At 35.5% G+C, this 23,864-nt stretch overlaps 1 protein-coding gene across 3 annotated transcripts in view; it reads left to right on the top strand.

Moving 5' to 3' along the window:
- LOC149778306 (uncharacterized) overlaps positions 1 to 19,092 on the top strand; it is a 28,095-nt gene extending 9,003 nt beyond the window's left edge. For all 3 annotated transcript variants that reach the window (XM_089939121.1, XM_089939122.1, XM_089939120.1), the window contains 8 exons: positions 1,005 to 1,092; positions 1,857 to 1,938; positions 2,445 to 2,555; positions 4,524 to 4,618; positions 10,889 to 10,979; positions 12,462 to 12,591; positions 15,555 to 15,706; positions 18,737 to 19,092. In XM_089939121.1, the coding sequence (XP_089795247.1) occupies positions 1,005 to 1,092; positions 1,857 to 1,938; positions 2,445 to 2,555; positions 4,524 to 4,618; positions 10,889 to 10,979; positions 12,462 to 12,591; positions 15,555 to 15,706; positions 18,737 to 18,865 (878 nt within the window). In that variant the 3' untranslated portion in view covers positions 18,866 to 19,092. The remainder of the gene's footprint in view (positions 1 to 1,004; positions 1,093 to 1,856; positions 1,939 to 2,444; positions 2,556 to 4,523; positions 4,619 to 10,888; positions 10,980 to 12,461; positions 12,592 to 15,554; positions 15,707 to 18,736) is intronic.
- The last annotated feature ends 4,772 nt before the right edge of the window (positions 19,093 to 23,864 follow it).

Raw genomic sequence — 23,864 nt, 5'->3', positions numbered from 1 at the left:
CGTGTAGCGTAAAACGTACTTTTGGTTGTTTAATTAGCCAGGGTGGTGTTTCGGAGATGGATGTTTTCTGAATTTTTGAAAGATCTATATTTGTAGTGTCAAGGCTGGATGATATTCTAATGCCAAAGGAAGGTATGGCGTTTGGTTTATTTTCGTATAAAGTTTTGTATTTCGGTTGAAAAACAGCCGAAAAAGCAGGATTCAGAGGGTTTGATTTTAATTTGAGAGCATACTGTGCGGAAAGCATTTCTCTACGATGCGATAACGGTGGTTCATTCGCCTCAGCTAGAAGGCTTTCACACGGGGATGTTTTAAATGCTCCCAGAGCCAGTCTTATTCCCTGATGATGAATTGGATCAAGCATTTTAAGATACGATTTTCTGGCTGAACCATACACAACGCAACCATAGTCTAGTTTGGAGCGAATAAACGTTCTATATAAATGAATGATTGAACGTGGTTTAAACCTAACAGTTTGATTATTTTCAAGGACGGCTAATGGCAGATAGTTTTTATTCTTCTTCGTAACAAATCATTTCCTTTATTCCAAGCTTTAGTTACATTGAAAATATGGAGAAATTTATGAAACACGGCGACATTGGGGCTTTAACTACGTTTGCTGTTGTATATGGACATTAAAGACCCAGACTTCAACGGTTTGGTTGAAACGTAATAACTAATCATTTTAACTTTGTCTCGATATTGGAACAATCAAACTTTCCATTAAACAATCGATCAAACTTTCCTAAGCTCTGTATCAGGAGACCCCATTCTACCTTTGGTAAATCGTTCACCAACTACAGCTAAATATTTTCTCTTCATTTTATTTTCAAGATGTGATATTTTTCAAAAAATTATACTCAAAAGATTTTGTCCAGACTGAGATGCCATTCTTTCTTTAGTAGTATTGAAGTGTTATGGCAACTGACCTGTGTTTATGCGGACAGTTTGCCCTTTCAGTGGAAATTATCTGATGTTTTCCACTTTAAATCTCATTTTTACAGCTCCCTGTGAATTTCAATATTCAGATTCGTTCGATGTCACGCCTGAAGTACAGAGTGCATTCGACGACAATGGTTTCATCATTGTCAGGTGAGACAACATTTTCTTGATGTAGTCTGGCTTTAAATATCATGAACAGAGTTTGATCAATAAAGAAAATAGCCCGCTGAAAAGTATGTACCCGTCACCAATTGTCTTTGACAGAAAAAATCTCGTGCAAGAAGAGACTCCACCAGTACTGGATTTGGATTTATTGCACACGTCTTGTATAAGATCAGAGTAAAGATCATGCAAAAATGGACTTGTTGCAGGCAACACCAAAGGTCACGACCTCAAGATTACCAATCTGACGATCCAGAGGCAGACATGGGGATGACTTCAGGAATTTCTGCATTAGCCTTAAGTATATGTTGATTGAACTTTAAGTCTTTAAAAAAATCAGAGCCGCACAGACAAGAAATCAGATAAATTACTCCTTCCTCGTAGTCTTTGCAGTGATACATCGTTGTCACACATTATTGCTAAAGTAAAATTAAAGGCAAAATCGAACGTGCTTTCTAAAAGGGTGATGCACAGTGCGAAGTAAATGTTTGTGAGTAAATTTAATCTTAGCAACTGCTTCGTGAAAATGATTTTCCTGAGTGACTATAAGATCATTAAACACTTGCGACAAATTATTGACATTGGCTGCCACTGCCATAAGTCTGAAGTATTGCGCATGTTCGTGACGTAGGATTGTGAAATTGACTAGAGTGCATATATATAATATTGATCCATTATGTATCATTCATGTGCAGAAAGCACTTGTACGCGTAATTTGCTTAAAATGCTCCTAGCATTTTTTTTCTCCACAGGAATCTTTTTGACAGTGAGGAAATGGACAAAATTAAGATGGTGCTTGAAGGACATGGTTTGGTGGATAATTATTCATACGGGGTAAGATCAACTTAATGATAACACTTTATGGGCTGCATGGGTTCGAGTCTCATGCTTGTGCTGAAAAAGGGCGTTAAACCCTACAACAACAACAACACATTATGGAAAACAAATGAAAGAATAGTTTAAAATGTTGGTATTCATTTTAAATCCTTTGACGTTCCACCATTAAATATGTGAAAGACTCGACGCCTAAATAGCTGCAAATTATTAAATATAATTACATTATAATTACAATTTCGAGGGTTCAATGAAAATTCATTGCTAAATATGTTAATAATACCACTGAAATATATTGAGAAAGCCACAAACCTCTTGCCAGACTTTATTTAACATCCAGTATGACCTATAACTTAACACAAACGCTGATTATTTTATGATCTAAGGATGTTTAACATTGGGCTAATCGTGGAAAATGAACACTAAAGATAATTATATGGCACGGACATATAGCTATGTGTGTATCGACTGATGCTTAAGTCGCTGTATTCCACCATGTATTCAAGATTCGTGACAGACAAGGAAAGGAACCCCGGCTGATGATATGGAGCTTTCCTGGAGAGGACGTCACTGGAATGGTATCACGATGCGAAAAGGTCGTCAACACCTGTGAAAAGGTAGCTGCTTTTAATTTATATTTAAATTTTGAACCATCATCTTTATGCACTTGCAGTTTTACTTTCGAATGTTATTTTTTCTGTGGTTGGGGAAGCTCGTTTTTGATTAAAGAAAATAGATACTGATATGTGGGGATACATGTATCTATGTATGTATATGTGTATGTGCGTGTATGTATCTATGTATGTGTGTGTATGTATGTATGTGTGTATGTGTATGTGTGTGTATGTGTATATGTATATGTATATGTGTGTATATATATATATGTGTATGTGTATGTATATATATATATGTATGTGTATATATGTATGTATATATGTATCTATATGGTGTTCCACAGGGGTCTGTTCTTGGACCTGTTCTCTTCATTCTGTACAATCAGCCGCTCTCAAGTGTCATAGATCATCCAGTGTCTCACCAGTTGTACGCTGATGACACCCAAATATACAAATCTAGCCACCCAACTGAAGTTGATGCAACCTTCTAAGGTGTAGGGAGGTGCATTTCTGATGTGAAATCATGGATGACATGGAACAAGCTGCAGATGAATGATGATAAAACTGAGGCCATTCTGATCACAGCACAAAGACTCTAATTCACATCCTTTACCTCAAACAATAAATATCAGCAACGCCAACATTAAATTTACACAATCAGTACGAAACCTAGGTGTTATTCTGGACAGTACTCTCACATTGCACCAACATGTCATGAACATATGCAAGGCTACTTATCTTGAGCTGAGACGCATCAGCTCAACTCTCAAATATCTTTCAGTTGATGCCACTAAAACACTTGTGTGTTCATTAGTACTTTCAAGACTGGACTATTGTAACTCAATTCTGTCTGGTTCATCTCAATATCTACTCCAGAAACCTCAAAAAGTTCAAAACACAGCTGCTCGGATCATACTTAGAGTACCATGATCAGAGCACACCTCCACGCCGCTCTGTACCCTACACTGGCTATCCATTCGATCCAGAATCAAACACAAAATTTGTTCTCTGTCCTACGTTTCACTGTCGGACTCTAGTCCAACATACCTATCCGACCTCACCCATGTGTACACACCAGCAAGATACTTATGCTCCTCTTCTGACAATCGTATACTCATTATTCCCACTATGAAAACAGTCGTATGGACAGCGTTCTTTTGCATACCAAGGCCCAGCAACATGGAATGAATTGCCCACTGAACTTAGACACAAAGACACAGTGATCACATTCAAGAGGACTCTCAAAACTCACTTATTTCGAGTGCAAGAACAAACTTAAAGACCTAATGTTTCCTATCTGAAATATTCTCAGCATGTTTTTAATTTTTTAATGTTTTTTTAATTTCATGGTGTTTTTTTTTGTGATAATATTATGTTTTTTTATCTTATACGTGTTGTCTGATGTTGTAAAGCGCTTAGAGCTTCTAAAGATTAGGCGCTATACAAAGCCCTCATTATTATTACTATTATTATTATTATTACTATTATTGTTATTATTATATGTATATATGTACATATGTGTATATGTAAATTGCACATACAAGGAAAGATGTCCATTTTAGTTGGAGACAAATGTTTCATCTACGTTTAACATCGCTAATGTATATATATATATATATATATATATATATATATATATATATATATATATATATATATATATATATATATATATATATATATATATTGTGTGTGTCTCTCTCTCTCTCTCTCTCTCTCTCTCTTGGCGCTCAGCATTAGAAGGTCAGTGTTCGACTGGTCAGCCTGGTGTCAGGATAATGTGACTGGGTGGGACATGTTACATGTCTGCTGCATGATGCCCCAGTGCTAGACATCACTTTAAACTGCCACTCTGCAGACATCGTAGCGATATGACTGAAAAATTGTTAAAGCTACGTTAAAAATCCAAATCACACACACACTCTCTCTCTCTCTCTCTAATAATAAATTATAAATTGAAAACTTATCCAGCTTATGGGAGGGGATGAACTGTACCACTACCACAGCAAGATAGTCATGAAAGAACCGAAGAAGGGAGGCAGTTTTGAGTGGCATCAAGACTATGGGTAAGATTAGTTTTACTTTATCAGTAATGTGTTTAAAAAAGTCTTTCCATGTACACACATCACTGCATGAGTAATTACATTAAATACACAAGCTGACAACATACAGGGCATAAATATTGTAACCAGCAGGATATACGGGTACTTTTGACAACAATGCATACGAACGAAGCGGAAAGACAAGTCGAGGTTGGTTTATTAACATATAATTATTTATTTATTAATTATTTAATTAAAAACTATTTTTTTTTATTCTGCCTTTCGTTGTTTTTAGACCAGTTCATACTTTTTGTGCTTTCGAACCCATCTGTCCATTATCACAAGTTTGTTATCGCTGCACCTAAAATTGGACGAGTAACATTAAACTACACACACACACACACACACACTCATCCCATTCAGACATTGAGGATGGCCGCCATTAATATTCCTTAATGGATGGTCATATTATATTAACATTGGCTTTTCATTAAGACGTTGATAACGTCTAATTTATCCTTCTTGAAAATGGTACCGATCCAATATGGCCGTCACAGTGACCATTTTGAAACTTTTATTCCTACTAGTCATACGGGGGGGGGGGTCATATCAACACGGCATTTTACCAAAAGACTTCTTTTGAGGTCTTGCCTATCCATAATAAAGATGGCACCAATCTGAAATTAAATGAGGTCACCACTACTGCTATCTAAAATATCTTATTCTTATCACAACTCTGCCGAAACAGAAAGTCGTATTGATGTTGGGTTTCCACCAGAATACTTATTATGATGTCCTGGTGGTCTTGAATGGAAATGGTGCCAAACTGATATCCAGTGTATCATCCACACAGTTAGCCATCTTGATAATATTGTTGTTGCTACTCATCCTGAATGTAAAGTCGTGTCTTGAAACTTATTTTGTCTCTACTCCTCTCCTAGTGAATGGCTATATCAACATGGGGTTGTCGCACAGATTTGCGAGCCTTTTTAAAAATGGGGAAACTACTTCATATTTCGAACTGGGGGATATGACAGAGAATTACATGTGTAGATTTTATCGAAGTCAGCCAAGATACGAGTCATAGAATATCCTTAGTGTGGCTGGATTTTACAATATTTTTTGTGCTCAATAACATAACTGTTGTTACACTTTATTTTGTATGTCGATTTGAATTAAATCAGTTGACAGGTCAACTAAAAAATAATCCCACCCACCCTATAGCAAAATATTCAGAACTGTTCAGATAACCCTCGTTGTTGTTTTTCAGTTTAACACCAATTTTCAGCGCATGATAGACGATACATGATGGCCTGTATAACTTGAGAAAGAAGACCCCCGATAAGATCTACTGATGCACTGGAAGCTACTGCTTTGCTTTCTCACTGATGCACTGGAAGCAACTGTTATGCTTTCTCACATACACACATTATGATTCGTCCAGCCCGAGACTCGAATCCACGCGAACAGAAGTGAGACGGCAGTGATTGGTAAAGACTGGCGCTTTAGTCCACTCGGCCATCCGTGTCTCCATTTTATTTTAATTTGTGAATGTAATACAAAATGTCGCGGTCCAGTGATTGTATTCCCGTTTTTTTTTTTGGGGGTGGGGGGTGGGGGGTGGGGGGTAATTTAGAAGATACAGAACGTTGTCTATGTAATTATTTTACTGCGAACACAAAACGATTGAATTTGGTCATATGATTAGACAAGACATAAATTCATTACCATTCGCAAATTATTAAGTACAGTCTGAAATTTCAGAGGATACAATGATTTTCAAAGCAAACTTTGTTCTTGAAATCCACAAGTGATTACAACTACATTCGGCATCAAACTTTATATGTTCTGATGTTTTCTCAAAACCGATCACTTCACTATTGGCATTATAGGATATCGTTATCTGAGCATCAGGATTTACTTGCCTACGAAATTGAAGAGCTCGATTACATCTCAGTCCATTCGAATCTAAAGCTTTGATCTCGGACGTGATCCAAACAGCATGAGCAATTTTACGTTTTGCAAACACAAGTGTTAACGCATTTCTACGAGGAATTGTACTAAGTTGAAATTAGAATCAATGCATATATTATAATCACCTTAGGGAGTTACTAAATCAAACAATAGTGGGGCCAAGTATTTGGAACTATTTTGTTACTCTTAATATACTGACGTGTGCTCTAAGCTGGTCGGCATAGAGATACTATCCAAAATTGGATAGCAAATCGCCGGATAGCAGAGCCCAGAGTGCGTGCGGCGTATTAAGCGCATAACACGATACTCATTCATAATCTAGCAGAAGCTTATCAAGCCTATTATGGCTGAGTTCTAAGAGTCGGTGGGCCAAATCTTAAATGTAGTAATTCAAAACTCAAACAGGAACAACAGTCAATCTAGAAACTTAAGGCCTTATGGAATGCATTTGATGGAACGAGAAAGTCGGTTGTGCTCATTAGGCAAATAAAGTCATATTTTAATTGTCATGTAGGTGGCCTATTGGAATGGGAACTAGGTTCAAATGCATCTGTCATACATTGTCATACAACTGCGTCTGCCATACATTTTTTACAAACTGATATCACAGTATTACTAGTGTAACAGCGCTTCAAAAGTATTTTTAAAAATCGATAATGATCAAATAACTTATGCAAGGATAAACAAGGATGCACAGTGAAATTATATTCATGACATGGCCATACTTGGCACTGGTGACTCATTTCTTGCACATGGGATGCATGACATATCAAGAAATGACACTGTTATCTCTTCTCAATTTAATGTATCGGATGCATGATATATCAGTAATTGACACGGGTAACTCTTGTCACGTAAACGCGTGGGATACATTGCATGTAAATAACTGTCACTGGGGATACTTTCTTCATCTTCTCAAACTCCAGAGAAAATATCTTACTGGGGAATCCCACTATAATGCACTTCGTTATTACACGAATTACGGTATCAAAATGGTAGCGTCACGGCTTCCATTTCTTGTGTTGGTATTAGATGTCCCGTATTTAATCACACTACTTAAAACATCAGCTAAGTAGACAGATTTAAAATAATAATTAAGGATCTTAGTGTAATCATGGCACTTGTTGTGTTTCATCAGTCCTGCATTACTGAAGACTGTTCCACCTGTGCTGGTACAGAAGAGACATGAGCTTTCGTCCCGCCCATCTGCATATTTGCGTGTCTAATATCGTACATATAGTGAGACAGCCAGTTGTACACATTTTAAGTCCTATTTAGTTATGGCCCGTTTCCAGTATAAACCCCTCTTTTACCTCATGATATTTTATATACAGAATTTTAGGGCTACTTTTCCATGACCATGACTTGCAGCTTAAGTCTCGTTACTTTACACTTCTCATTGAGGACTGTTAAAATGATATTCATTTGGGTTGGATTTCTATAAATGGTTCCTACTGATACACGGAAGTCGAATAAACTAGAATAAATGGTTATCATATTCATATACAGATGAAATATACATTTTTTTAATATCTAGGATGAATTTTACCGATGTAAGGGAACCCATGCTCTTAATTTAGACTTCGAAATTTCACCACCTTATTCCGTCAGCTTGATGATGCTAATATACATCTATACCAGCGTTTTAGAGGACGTCACTCACCAAATGAAGATCTTTGACGTAACGTAGATTAGAAAATCCTCAATAAAGTTATGATTTGAGGATTGTTGGAATTCCCGTTTTACATATTGTTTCTATCCTACAAGAGAAGCTAGATTAGATTGCAGGTACTGTAGTAGATTAATGCGACTACGTCCGGGAAGTCTAATGCAACGCCACAAGGAGCAAAATGGAAGTGAGGAGACTTTATTTAGGTTGGTTGAACCCCCTTCCTTAACTCCCACCCCCTGCTAGACTCGGCTCCAAATATATTGTTAATCTTAACATGCGTCGTTTAACACTGAATTTTGCGTTTGATGTGGGGTTATTTTTCGTTCTATTCCTCCAATGCTGTTACATTTCTAGCCAGTTCTAACACAGTAAAAACATCTCGTCTAGTTAGAAAAATCATGTCACGGTGGAACAGTCCGGTCACGGCAGTGGTGTAATACATACAGCATGACGATGTTATACACATACATGTTTTCGTCTGTTGCGTCTGGTACGTGATCAGAATGTTCTTCATCACTGCATCAGTAAAATTTACTCGCGTGTCCGTGATGAGAATGTTTACTCGCCTATGTCCTATGTCCTATGTACGGCAGTTTTATTTGTTCCTGGCAAAGTTAATCATTACTAGGCTTTTTGGATAAGAATTCTTCATCTCAGACTACAAAGTCCATACAATTAACTGCGCCATGCATTGTTAAGGATGAAATTAAATAGCACATTTAAAGAGTAATTTGTTTCGTCTACTAATGAGAATTTATTTGTTGTTGTTGTGGGGTTTAAAGCCATTTTCAGCACATGATCGGCTATGCATGGCGGCCAGTATTAATGGTGGAGGAAGAACCCTGGAAAACCCCGGGAAGAACCACCGACCCACGAGAAGCTACTGGCAAGCTTTCTCACATACCCACATTGGCCGAATCCTAGACCCGAACCCACGCAGACAGAGGTGAAATAGCAGTGATCCGTAACGGAGAGCGCTTTAGACCACTCGGCCACTCGGGGCTCCTAATAAGAATTTAAATGAATGTCATAGTTCCAGAGAGATTTCAATATACAATGTAAATGAGCCCACTGCAAATCTACATCTACTCCGTCCTTCATACTAAAGTACATGTAGTAAGTGATTTCTGGGCCTTCCAATGTTTCCATTCATCATTTTATTTTGTTGTGGTTTTCTTGTGAAAGCGTAAAGAAATTAGTCCTAAAAGGCACGAGATCCATTTCTGTTTCTTAAAGGACAGTAGCATCTTGGAGGCGGCACAGATGTAATCGGTCGTGCGGTCAGCCCCATAAGTTGTATCATGAATGGATTTGAGGATTTGGTCTTTTGCGGGAGCTATTGGCTCATTATTGTCGCTTCATCGATCACGAATTTAGTGGTTGCCATGTGCACGGTAACCTATATTTCATTCTTTGTATATTTGTCCGCTTCATCTAATATAAGTGTGTTCCGTGATTGTTTAGAGATTTATTTCAGCAAAGGACTGGATTTCATGATGCTTTTTGTCCTTCGTAATCGGGTGCTAGTTGACAAAAGCCTTCTTCCGAATGTAGGCCGCATCTAAGCTAAGAGCGTTTTTTCAAGGTTGACTAGAATGAGAAGAGCAGTGATTGTTGTCATCAAGCCAATTCTTGCCATTCTGATGCCCAGAAACACAGATGTTAATGTTGTCAACACCATTTACCTTTTGCATAGAATGCGTTGCAGTGCAATCTCTGCCCATAGGGAGGCTACGACCTCGCATATCTTTTTTCAGGCGAATGTCACGTTTATCTTGAAGTGTTGTGTATAGCGACATAATTCCTTAGTGAGCAGCGTTATGTAAAATTTTAATTCATTATGGCATATGGTTACAAAACGTATGTCTGTTGATGGCAATGCATCGGAGCTTGTAGTCTTATGGTTTCCCATGTAGATCATACTCGCTTGTACTTGTGGCTTCAACTATTGTATTGCCGCTCCGACGACGCGCTTCGTGTATGCTGATTGTCGTTTTAGTCGTAGGCTCAACATAACTGGCAACCCTTTTCTTAAACTCGGAATATTTGTCAGTTATAATACCGTAATAGAAGTACTCAACAAACTGTACAGAAAAGAAACTGAAATTGTCAGCAAACTGTCCAAATGCATGGGATGTACTGAAAAGAAAATGATTATTTCCAAAAAGAAACAAAATATACATGGATATCAATGTCACTGAATAGGCAAGAGACTGCAGACGTTCTTGCAAGAAAGCCAGCTAATGGGGGGAAAACATGTTGAAGATTGGCTATATTGTTCATGTTTCGTATCATCAGTAATATGGGATTTTAAGGATTAAAAATGTTTTTAAGACGTACAGTGTTTATTTTGCGATGTTAAATGTTCAATCCGTGTCATGCACTATAATCTACAAAGCAAGGACTAATGATTTTCAAAATCTCAACAATTCACTTCCTGACAGTAGCGATGGAAATGGAAGTCTGATAAATTTAACAAATTTGCCAAAAGGAAAACATCAGATGATGCTATCCTTCATAAATATTTGCCAAAGGTTTTCAAACATTTACGGAGGTTTGGCATCAAGCATGGGCTTGTCATCGAATCAATACTTTGCTATTGTCCCTCTAGACCATCTCTGTTATAATTGTTGATATCTATATTTTAGGTACTGGTATAAAAATGGTTGCCTATTCCCAGATCTTATTAGCTTGATGTTAGCTGTTGATCCGTGCATCAAGGAAAATGGAGGACTGCAGGTAAATTATATTTTAGGACATTTTCAAACTAGTTGTTGACTGTACACTGTCATCAGTATCGATGATGTTTATTAGTTATACTGTCACAAATTTAGTTTTATGGGCAACACATGGTCTTTCTTATATGCAACATGGATTTGATCATGCTGTTCCTTAAAGACTATGCAAATTAGACCATATTATTCATTACAGACAACCGCTCCGGTGGTCTAGTGGTTAGAGTGTCCGCCTCGGAAGCGGGATGTCGTGGGTTCGAACCCCGACCGAGTGATACCAAAGACTTACAAAAATAGTATTAACAGCTGCCTCGCTTGGCGCTCAGCATTAAGAGGTTAGTGTTAGGATTGGTCGGTCTGGTGTCTGGATAATATGACTGGGTTGGACATGTCAGCGGCATGATGCCCCCGCCAGTGCTAGACATCACTATAAACTGCCACACTGCAGGCATGTTAGCGATATCACTGAAAGGTTGTTAAAGCTACGTTAAAAATCCTAATCACACACACACACACACACACACACACACACATCATAGACGACGCGGATTAGATCAAGGTATTTCTTGTATGAAATACGGGGTAGACCATGCTGTTCTTACAGGCATTGTGAATTAGATCATGGTATTCCTTATTGGCTACGCGAATTATACCATGTTGTTCTTTATCAGTAAAAGTGGATTAGATGATAGCGTTCTTTATAGACAATGCAGATTAGACCATGGTGTTTCATTATTATGAACGACCCAGTAGAAAAGTATGTGATTACATTGTTTTTACAGGTTGGTCATAGGGTTGAAGTTTTAATTTCTTGTCAAAATTTCATTTGTGTAGGGATGCGGTACGCAAAATCACATAAGCACCGGCATTCCGATAACTTTTGTTGCTCTTTAACATTTTAAATAAAGTTATAACTTTACTGTCTTAGGTCATGGTTTCGTTAAGTTTCACAATAAGTCAAATATTTCATTCTTTCATGGAGGTTATTTAAGAAACATGAAATTAATCGTTAATTATAAAGGATGTGCTAATGCGTAAGCACGGTTATCTTAGCCCTATGGTTGACGATTATGGGATGGACAATGCAATGATTACCTTGTATTTACTTGCCTCCTTTTTTATTTTTAGCAAAACAGAAAGTTTCCACACCATAAGAATAATTAGACTGACTAATTTGAAACTGTTATTAATTTTTACATCCACTGTTCAGCTCCCAAATTTCTTTATCACAATGAATTTTAGAAAATGAAAGTTGAAAAGAATATTATTGACGTTCTAGAAAAATCTGGTTTTAGCTATAAACTGTGCCAGACATTGCCAATTGTGTGCATTTTAATAACGCAAAGTCGAATCCCCTTCTTGTTTAGAGCCAGTTAATTGGACAGGTGAATTGAACGACAAACACAGATGGATAGACAGGTAGATGTTCGTTGATATTTACCCACTTAACAGCCTTACAGTGCTATTTCCAATGAATATTTTGAAGGTTCTGGTTGGATCTCACAAATGTGGTAGGATAGACCACTCGCCTGTTGAAGGCCAGCAAGGAGCAGACAGAGAACGAGTGGAATGGATCAAAAAAATATGTGAACATTTCTATGTCAACCTTCAACCGGGTATGAACAGTATTATACAGTGTTTTTCTAAAATGATGTATAACATGTTCAGGTTTGCAGAATCTTATTATGTAGCTTCCAAAGCTTTTTACATCCACCCACCTCGCCTCCCATGTCTCTCTCTCTCTCTCCATATGTATGTATGTATGTATGCATGTATGCATGCATCTATATATATAGTATCGGTTTGCTATTGGTGGTGTGGTATTATGAGGTTGTACCTTCTTGCAAGGTGTCCGCTTTATTTGGGTATCGTTATCAAAGGATGATCACCCTCGCTGTTATTCCTCGGATCGAGTAATTATTAAAATAAAGTGTGAAACTTATAGATGGAATAAACAGAGATCTGATCAGATATATAGAACAGAATGACACGAGCCGCCGTATCTGCGAAACAAAAATTTAATCAAGTACATAAACAAATAGGATAATACATTAAATTAGGAAGATAGCTTTTTGGAATAAATCTTTTACAGAATTTCAAACACATAAATAGCTGATATGTTTAAATGATAGAATTAGTTCATCATATAATTGAGTGAACGATCGAAGTCATTACTTTGTACAACTTCATAACCTGCTTATTCCAGTCCACTCCAACTTCATTATGGTGGTTCCTCCGGGTCCTTTCGCTTTTTCCCTTTTTCGACCTCCCTACTGTCTCGCCTCTTTTCGGTCCTCAAACATTGTGTGGGTAGGTGGATACGTAAGTAGATACGTCCGTTGAGCTACTTCTCCTCTCAAAACAAAGACAAAATAAATACGAAAGTTGTCCTACTGGGAACAGGTCATTACTCCCCTCTCGTTATGTCAGATATCGTTCAATCGGAATTCAAACAGACCAACGGTTGTATGGTCATGCTAAACACTGCAGGCCATAAAACACTTAAGTTTCACACAGTTAATGTACTTCCTAATGGCTATTTCATTGCTGATTCCCATCAACATTACACGAGACATAAGTTCCGTTCTTGTCTCAATTACACAAATGAATGAATGAAATTCATTACATGCCTTAACTACCTTTTTTCCCCAGCGAATACACACATTCAAGTCCTTATCATACGTAAAATCATCAAAGATCGATGAATTCAAACGGATTCTTGTAACTCATTTCAGTTAAAGGAATGCATGAAATTTTTAGATTCCTATAACAATCAAGACGACAAATTCAAACAATTCGTCAAACTTGTATGAAGATCATTGTACGGATTCAAATAGATTAACTCAGTTACACTCATTTAAATAGAACTGATCTATGGATATAAACAAATACATTCATGCAAATATAAGCAATTAAATTCAAGCAAATCATTATATTGGTATCAACGAACTACATGAAATTGACGCAAATACATTGTGCTTTCAAGCTTTGTTCGCTTCTACCGCCAAAATTGTGTCCGTTGACTTTCCGGACATCCGGTCCCTCTGACTAATGTTTTACGAGAGACTTTCTTCCAAATTTACTCTCGAGTCACTCTTGCTGGAAAATTGCAGAATCACTAGATTTCTGTCAGTGAGGGCAATTTAATCCCAATGAGTTTTCGTGTGGGAACCGCGCCCCTTATTTAGCGTAACCAGTCAGGATGAAATATATATATACCGCCTTTTACAATTAGAAGCCAAAATTACGGTCAGCATGACTTATAGAATTCCAAACAAGAGATCTTGAAAATTTCAAATCTGACAGTTCCAATATAAAATCGAAGTTAACCGTCCCTTTTCTAGTCGTCTAACGGCAAAGCAAACGAAGGCTTAATTAAGAATAACTTCCTCTTTCAACACAGACATTATAAATCATAGCAGTATAGCGATTTAACAAGCACTTGTCACTATAAATCTAATTATTCTCTGGCCCCAGGTTAATGCGCTCTTCATAGATCAACAGAAATTTGCATCATTACACACACGCACACACACATGTATATATGTATGTATTTGTCTGTGTGAGTGTGTGTAATGAAGTAATTTTTGATCTTCAATTCTAAATTGAATGGATTTTTATTGATATCTTGCTATAAATATTCACTTTTTGAAACTTTATATAATTATGGATTTTATTATTCATATACCTCAGTCTGTTATCTTTTATTTATCTTCCACATAATTTTACAGTTGATTTTGTTTATATCACCTTGTGACATTACTTGATTATGTTGATTTGGAAAGGTTTCTCTTCCACATGTAGTTTTGCAACTTTTCATGTTTATATTTTTAGTCAGCCTCAAATTCTCAAGACTGCTGAAATGCCATTAATCCATATGAATAGATCCATGCTTTACAATTTTAATTGTTTTGTTTTAAAAGAAATCATCATCGTAGTAGAGTGGGTCTAAAAGTGTTTTCAGTATGACAATATTTTGCAAATTCCTTTAATGAAGATTCTGTTTGATATTAATAAGCATTATATTCATTCAAAAGGCATTAATTTAGGAAAATGTAAAGTTTTGTATAGTTAGCTTGGTGATGCCTGCCATGGCCAGACAAATAAGGTATTTAGTCCCAAGGGGCAATTGGAATTGAGTGCCCTGACCAGGGACAGGTAGCCAAGTCAGGATGATCAGATGGTAGGATTTGAACACTTTGTTAGGATTCAAGTACTTTATGGTAGGATTCTAGTACTTTATATGATTTGAGTACTTTTTGTTAGGATTTGAGTACTTTTTGATAGGATTCAGGTACTTTATGGTAGCATTCAAGTACTTTGTTAACCCCTGCGCAACTCCTCAAAAGTTTTCTTCCGTGTTAAAGTTTTGAAGAGGAAATATGTTTGGAATCATTACATCCAATGATCAATGAGAAAATAAAATCACACTACTTTGTAATTAGTTATACAATTTAAATATATTGAAATATACCTTTCTTGAAGTTAAATGAATTGAAATATTTGCTAAGCTGTGTAAATGTGCTTGCTCTCTAATATTCTAATTTAGTTTGTAATTTTTTAAAAACTTTTCGTCAAGGCGATGGATTGTTCTTCCATTGCAACTTGTTGCACTGCAGCGGACCTAATGAAAGTGACTCGAGACGATGGGCTTTTAATTGTTCTTACAACAAAAAGAGTAACAACCCTGCGATAGACCACCATCATCCCCAGTATACCAAACTACACAAGGTACGAGTCATACCAGTGATTAAATAGGATTCATGCAATGATGAAATGGATCATGTATAAATATACCACAAAGCTAACAAAAAGGTTGGTCTTTATGGATATTGCAGTTGTCTCCTTGAAAAATGAAGATCATTTTTACATGCTGAATATTTTAGTGTGAAATCTCCATCTAACATGGATGCTGAAAAGTTGAATACTATATATTTGTTTCCTAGAGTTAGCCTTGTTCAGGCACTTCTCCAGTAACTGTATACAGACCACTCCAGTGGCCTAGTGGTTAGAGCATCCGTCTCAGATGTGGGAGGTCTCAGGAACTTGTAAAAATGGTACTAACAGCTGCCTCATCAGGTGCTCAGCATTAAGAGATTTTTGTTAGGGCTGATCAGCCTGGTGTCAGGATAATGACTGAGTGGGATATGATGCTAAATGTCTGTGGCATGATGCCCCAGTGTTAGACATCACTATAAACTGCCACACTGCAGATGTCTTAGCGATATGATTGAAAAATTGTTAAAGCTATGTTAAAGATCCAAATCACACATAGTAACAGTATACAAACCCACCTCAACTTCTTTTTGTCTCATTCTTTTCCTCACTGCATCATCTTCTATTGGTAACTATTGACTAAAATCATACCTGCTCTAACACGATGTATCATGCCAAAAACATGCTCTTTTTTTACTCAACCCAGACATGGTTTTAAACACTATGGACTATCATAATGGCTAACTTTCAAGATGTAGTGTTAACTAAAGATGTTTCCGGGGTGATGTTACCTTAAAGCCCAATAGAAAGTCGCATGTCATCTCCCTTCAAGTGGAGTTTTGAATTAAATAGTAAATATTTCTGGAACAGAAGTTACAAATCACTCTAAATTAATGTTGCCTTCATATCTACCTACCACAGTACCAATTTAATGGCTGGTACATCTAATTATAGAAAATTCCAGAGGAATGTAAAACCTAATCTTCTGTATAGATATTTGTCAACATTCCATAATGTCTAGTATATTTATAATATGTAGATCTGGTTGACCGATTAACTCTTTTTCTTCATGCTAATTTTGGATAGTATAATCTTTTTAACATCTGCAAAGGTTAATTCATGAAGAGTTTTAAATAACTTTATAAAAGTTTAAGTCTTAAAGAATTTGTCCACCACGGCCATATTAATGTATATACATATATGTGCCTTATGATTTGTCTAATGATTTTCTTACAAAATTATTATTCAGACTGCCATTAATAAGTAATGTAGATCATAGTTCTGGATTTCACCAGTCAGTCTAATGCTTGAACAGAACACATACCTCAGATATAGATGCTTTTAAGTTGGTAAGTTAAGAGCACATGTAAAAGCGAATGAAATAATGTACACAATCGAATGATAAATGAATGCAAGAAAAGAGTGACAATACCAGATTTTGCAAAATATATGAATTCAGACAAGAATGAGAATTTTATAAAGGTATAATAAAGGACAATAACATTTCGTGAAACGGACATTAGTTTTACTGAAAGCAGGAATGGATATACAATGCAAATTATAAGAATTAAGAGATGTTACTTTTGAATAGCGTCTTGTGTTTACTCTTTTATTGGACCAAACAATGCAACAATTATCTTAGCCAATAAATCATTAATCTACCCAAATCAGAGGATTTGAAATCCTTTTTATCTGCTAAATCTGGTTTATATTTTACATTTGAGTTATTCTGTATATATTGATGTGAGCAGAGCAGCAGATTCAAAGTACAAGATGCAGTTCAGCATTACAAGGGGAACACTTTGATTTTGTTTTGTATTTTCCCAAAACCAATATGATGTTGCATGCCACATTTTGTGGCTAAATGATGTCAAATTGTATTTATAGCAGCAAGGTGAACTCATAAACTGCCCTATTCATTGAAGTTACAACTTACAAGATACAAGTTACAACAAAATGTAAATCAAACGTACGCGTGTAGGAAAACACAAGTTTTTACACATCATTGCCTTGAATGATGTTTAAATCATTTTTATTAAAGATTATTGGCAAATTCGTGACAATGAAATGTTTCTGTAAACTGTTTTCACTCCATATAAAATGCAAAAAAAACATGATTATTTTAAAAATGGGAATAGTGTAGCAACACCACCAAGCATATTTGCCACTCCCTCACAGCACTGCAGATGCAGAAGGATTGTTTTCTATGTTGAGAATTAAAAAAATCAACATTTGGGAAGTTTTAACAACTATCAAGTCTCTAATGAGTACTAACATGAACACAGATGACACTTACATTACATTCGCACACACACACACACATATACACCGAACTCATGACAGTAATGAAGACAAAATCTAATTAAGAAAATAGTCCTCAGTCCGATGGATTTTAGGACAAACTTTGTAAAAATATTTTTTATTTAATGTCTATTTGTTGTAATGTGAGTACTAACATGTGAGTGTGTGTGTGTGGGTGGAGGGGTGATGGCATAGAACAATGCTAAATATACCAACTGTTGTTGGTTTTTGTAAGTGTATTATATACTTCAGAGAAAACAAGTTTTTTCTTTATATCTTTAATCCGATGTAAATTTCACTCACTTTACTATAAGCTTATACGAATATATCATATTCTCAGTCGGACATTCATTATTTGCCTCATGTGCAATGACAATGCTTGGGACCTAAAAACACACTTTTTGCATAATTACCTCCCAGCAACCACAACACTGCTTGCCAATGTGGCAGGTGTGTACATTTAAATATTGTGATATTTAAATCACTAATTTGTTTATCCAAACACTCAAATTAGTTGGGTTAAATAAGCTAAACGTTTGATTGGTTGATGCAGGACCAACAGTGAAGAGTGATTAAGTATGATCTGTGTAATCTGATTGTGGAACAGTGAGAATCATATGAAGATAAACAATACTGGATCATTATTTGTATGATGTTCTTCTGACCCAAATCTTTTCGTTAGGTTGTTTTGCTTAAGATATTGGTACATGTATGTATATTAGTTGTATGTTTTTTATTTTAAAGGTTCCCAATTCAGCAGTAAAAGAGTGTCAGAACTTTGATGATTTTACTGGCAAATATTTCCTGGACCCACGCTATGACAAAACAGTGAAAGCTTCAAACAAGGCTTGGGAGGCAAACTATCAGAAATAATGAAGGCTGCAAAGAAGACATTTCACATTCTCTATCAAAACACTTTCTTGCAAAAGAAACAGGATGACAAGATGAGTTGAGTGTGAATGATACAATGTTTAAAAATATTATATGTATTCAGGTAAAACAGAGCTTTAAGTTATCGGATGACTTTTCATTGTAGTGAACCAGGATGTAAATAAACAAACATTTGATGAATTCCTTTATTATTAAACATATTCTCCATCAATATATCTTTCTGTGGATTTAATGTTAAATAGGCCAAACCTAAGAAAAGCACAGCTAACCTATGATGTCAATAACTTTTAAGTTGACACTATAAAAATGTTTTTGCAATTTCCTACATGAGCTTTCTTAGCTGCAACAAAGGAAACTAAACTAGATTGCATTATATAACTCTTGATTGTTTTCAGCTATTGTCAAATTGTGTACATACCATATCTGGGGGCTTATTTCGTAACCAGATGCATTTATATTGCTTTGGTAATGAATTAAAAAGATTAGAGATCTTTGGTTTAACTATAAGCTTCTAGATTTTCTCATATAAAACCATGCAGATATGCCTCTACAGTAAATAAATATCAAAAGTGAAAACAATTTGAGATCATTTTTGTTTTGTTCATTTATATACACTAAAGTTCGATAATTTTCGACAAAACTTTCGTTGTATATGCAATGCTTCATTTCCATCTGACTAAACACTAATCTGAAGATTCTTGACGTGATAAAATGTCAGGTTATCCAGGCTTTTAAAGCATTTCTTTCAACGTGATGTTCATTCAGATTTGTAAAAGATTATAACAGCACAACTTGTACAAGAGTTTGGTCTCAAATTACAGCTGATATAAACTTTTATTTAACATACATAAATGATGTACAATTGCCAAAGTCTGATCCTCAAGGAAGCTGTTGAACTCCAAATGACCTGACCTTTGCAGCTCTTCAGTGTGCAAAACTAAAATTACCCTAAAGGGAAGGTGAAGAGTTGATCCATGTCCATGTTTTAATATACAACTCTTTCTTAGTTCATACATTTATGCATTTCTTTCATCTTTTCATTTCAACATCTTTATATATTATAATCACAGCAGTTCACATTACTATTACAGTTGAATACATTTTTGCTAAAATGGCCTATTGTTTTAGTTTCCATGTTTTTCACAAGCAATCTACAGTATATGAAATTGTAATTTGAACATACATGTATCCTAAATTAAAAATAATTGAATCAAACATTTTTACATCTGTACGTTGCTTTCTGTCTATCTGTCACTCTCTCGTCTCAGCTGTTCAAATTCCATAATGGGTAGTATGTCAGAAGCAGATGATACAGGAAACCAAACCAATTGTTTCAGGATTTATAATAATTTAAAATGCGTATCAGTTCTTCCACAATGGATCATTTCAGCTCTCGTCAACTACTGCTTCGACGGGCATATGGAAATTAAAAGACACTATTGGCTAAATGACACACATGCAGTATGCATCTAGCTTTCAAACTAATGCACATAATAGGTACAGGCAAAAATCGTAAAAGAAATGCATACATCTGAGTATGGACAGGCGTAGTATTTGCTTGACCAGGTCCTTGCTTCATTTTTTGCTATGAAAATAAAAGCAACTTGTCATTTATTCATTAAAACACTCAACGGATTTCTTTATTGTTCTTGATGTAGTTTTATATCATATCAGCACACAATCCCCGTTTCACTTTTTAAAAAGCACTGAAGATGATTCTGACAAATCACCTAGAAGTTTTCTACACTTAGTATGAAGTAGTTTTTATGCCTGTCTTTACAGTGTACTTCCTTTTTGTAATCTGTACTTATTCCTAGAATTGGTTCATTTTTGCCATGCTTACCTCTTAAAATTTCTTTCTGGAGAACTAAGTGTACGTACATAACCAACACCATGGTCAGTCAAAGCAATGCACACAGTTAAAAAACAAAACCCACAAAAATAGATCAGTCTCCGTATTTAGAGTCTTGTAGACCAGCTGCAATTGGAGAACTTTACTATAAGACTCAGAACAAAGATTTCATAAGTCAAACTAAAACATTTCAAGCTCAACCTTCAAAAGTTTCAAGAAATTGCAGCATAGACTATATTGTCAAGATATTTATATTAATTAATTATTGAGGTTCCTAAGTCCGAATTTAATCAGTTCATTGACTCGGACTTAAAAGGGGGCCCTGAGTGGCCGAGTTGTCTAAAGCGCTCACCATTCCGGATCACTGCCATCTCACCTGTATATGCATTGGTTCGAGTCTCAGGCTTGGCTAACGTGGGTATGTGACAAAGCCTGGCAGTAGCTTCTCGTGGGTCAGTGGTTCTTCCTGGAGTTTTCCAGGGTTCTTCCTCAACCAGTTATACTGGCTGCCATGTATAGCCTATCTTGTGCTGAAAAATGGCGTTAAACCCTACAACAACAACAACATTCAGAGGGATCTGCTGATGAGCTTATTGAAACAAGGAAGAACAGAACACAATACAAAGATGCCATCTGCCAGAGAAATAAATATGTCTGAAATTTAGCAGTTATAAAGAAATGCAATAGTACAATACCTTAACATTTGGCAAGGTAACAACACATGCAAATTTATGTAACAGATCATATTTTTTCCAACTTGAAGCAAGCATTAACTTTTATTTGAGCAAAAAATTGCGTTGCATTTTCCTGTTAATATTTCCTGCAAGTATTTTGTGTTTATCTTTGTTTTGACATGTTAGTGTATATGTATGTGTATGTGTGTATGTATGTATGTATGTATATATATATATATATATATATATATATATATATATATATATATATATATAAACCTAATGTATAATGATTGAGTTCTACCAGCACGTATGTTCTTTTAAATTTGACTTGTTTCTTCGATGAGCATAGTTGGTATCTGGTATTCCTTTGTTCCATATCATCATTTGGCGATTCTTCCATACCACAACTATATCATTTAATATCCATTTCCTGTCGTAACTCAATTCAAACAACACAGCTGTAGGGGCTACATTATATTAGTGAATATAATGATATGCCTGTAATTCGAATTTATGAAATTGTTTCCATGTGTTTAAATTCATGCATGGGCAAAGGCCAACAGAAAACAAAAGTAATATCTTAATTGTACAATTAGTCCAGTTTTTTATTAATCACTTATTTAAAGTTTATTGCTCTGATCTGTATTTTGTGATTAGGTGCATGCTCATAAGTGTTTGAATGTTGTGGGGGGGGTGTCTTTTTTATTTGGTGATTTTGGTTTTGATAAATGCATTAGTTTATCCTGAAAACGCTGTCTTTTTTTTCTTACAAAATCAAATTATATCCAAACTAAATTCAAACTTTCTAATAACTATCAAAACTTCCAATTGCTTCCAGCTAACTGCCATCTTGTCGCATAGCCAGAAATGGACTAAACATTAACATAACAGTTGTGAATAGTTCATGTTTTCACAGGTATAGAGGTTGAAATTGGCATCCTTATGAGTGTGGCAAGTCATCAATTGCGGAAAATAAATTCAAGAAAAAGTTCTAAGAAAGCAAAAGGTCTAATCATAAGAAACAGAAAGAAAGGTTATTATTTGAAAATAAAGTCGAGTCAAGCTGTTATATAATGTGTCTAGTGATGTGCGTATTATGGAATCACAAGTTTGGTATGTATTTGTTTATTCTCTTTCAGTGTGTTGTTTCATGTAAAGTTTAAATGGATATATCCTAATTTTGCAGTATTTCTCCTTGAGAGAGTATCATATTTCCCATTGATAGTGGAGCTCCTATCAATAACTCCTCCTTAATAGTCATAACCTCCCTGTCATTTTATAATTACAAGTAGGCAGGACACCTCTCTATTTTGAGTTAGTCTACATTGGTGATTGTTAACCTCTAAGGTTTCGTTATAAAATTAGTATTATATAATTAGCTCATAAATTCGTGCATTTAATGTCACCTCTGGATTATTAGCTATTGAAGCCCTCCACCTACATTCATAAATCCAAATATAATCGTTTTCATTGTCACATTGATGTTTTATTCTTCACTTTGGCAGCCAACGACTTTTACTTATTTTGCTTCCAACAAAAAATACTTGACAAAAATATTTACAAAAAAAGTTCTATACGGTTTGTTATTTAGTTACCTTTTTAAAGACAAATCAGGGCAGGGAGGAATGGTACTTAAGTAATGGAGTTGCGTTGAAAGTGTTATGCATGTATTTTTATTTGAAATGTATTTATTTCTTTTCAGATATCCGGCAAACCATTCCTCATTACATGCATAATATAAACTATTTGAATACATTTATTCTGTATGTGTGTTACAAACAACATGCTGTAAGAGTTTACCATTCGAAAACTTGGGATTAAACTTTTGTGGTTTTGTTAGTGAACTTTAATCAGTGGTTAGTTCATGGTATCACGGTACCAGTTGTTGGCTTATTTTTTCTTCTTCTTCGTAGACCTCAATGATAACGTTGAGATAATTGTACCTCCTGCCATATTTCAGCATGGGTGTCAAACACTTGTCAAAGAGACCAATAATAGATTAAAAATAGAATGAGAAAAGAACCATATAGTCAGCAGTATCGATGAGAGATAACTCTGCCAAAACTAGACTGAGGAAAAAGTTATTTTGTCTTAAGAAATACATAAACATAAAATGTATGTTGTTTATATGAGAATACAATGTTCCCAACACCGTTAGTACCTGGCATTTTGCAATTGGTACCATTATACCTATTTCATGACATAGGTATAACTTGTCTCTCTTACAAGGTACCATCCCATTTGAAGCAACAAACGACTTGGTCTGTTCTGCTAGGTGCACCATGCATTTCAAATTCAATTCAAGTTGCCAAAAGAGTCTGGAATTAATTAAAGAAAAAACTTTAAATAATATCTTAGAACATATTATCTCAAAAAGCACTCAAATGAAAGATTTCATAAGATCGAGTTTTCACCTCAACCAAAAGAGATCAAAGTAGGGGTGTAAAAACTG

Source organism: Sinohyriopsis cumingii, chromosome 17 (genome assembly GCF_028554795.1).
Source record: "Sinohyriopsis cumingii isolate HCF-2022 chromosome 17, ASM2855479v2, whole genome shotgun sequence".
Classification (NCBI taxonomy): Eukaryota; Metazoa; Mollusca; class Bivalvia; order Unionida; family Unionidae; genus Sinohyriopsis; species Sinohyriopsis cumingii.
This window is presented reverse-complemented; position numbering and strand designations above follow the sequence as displayed.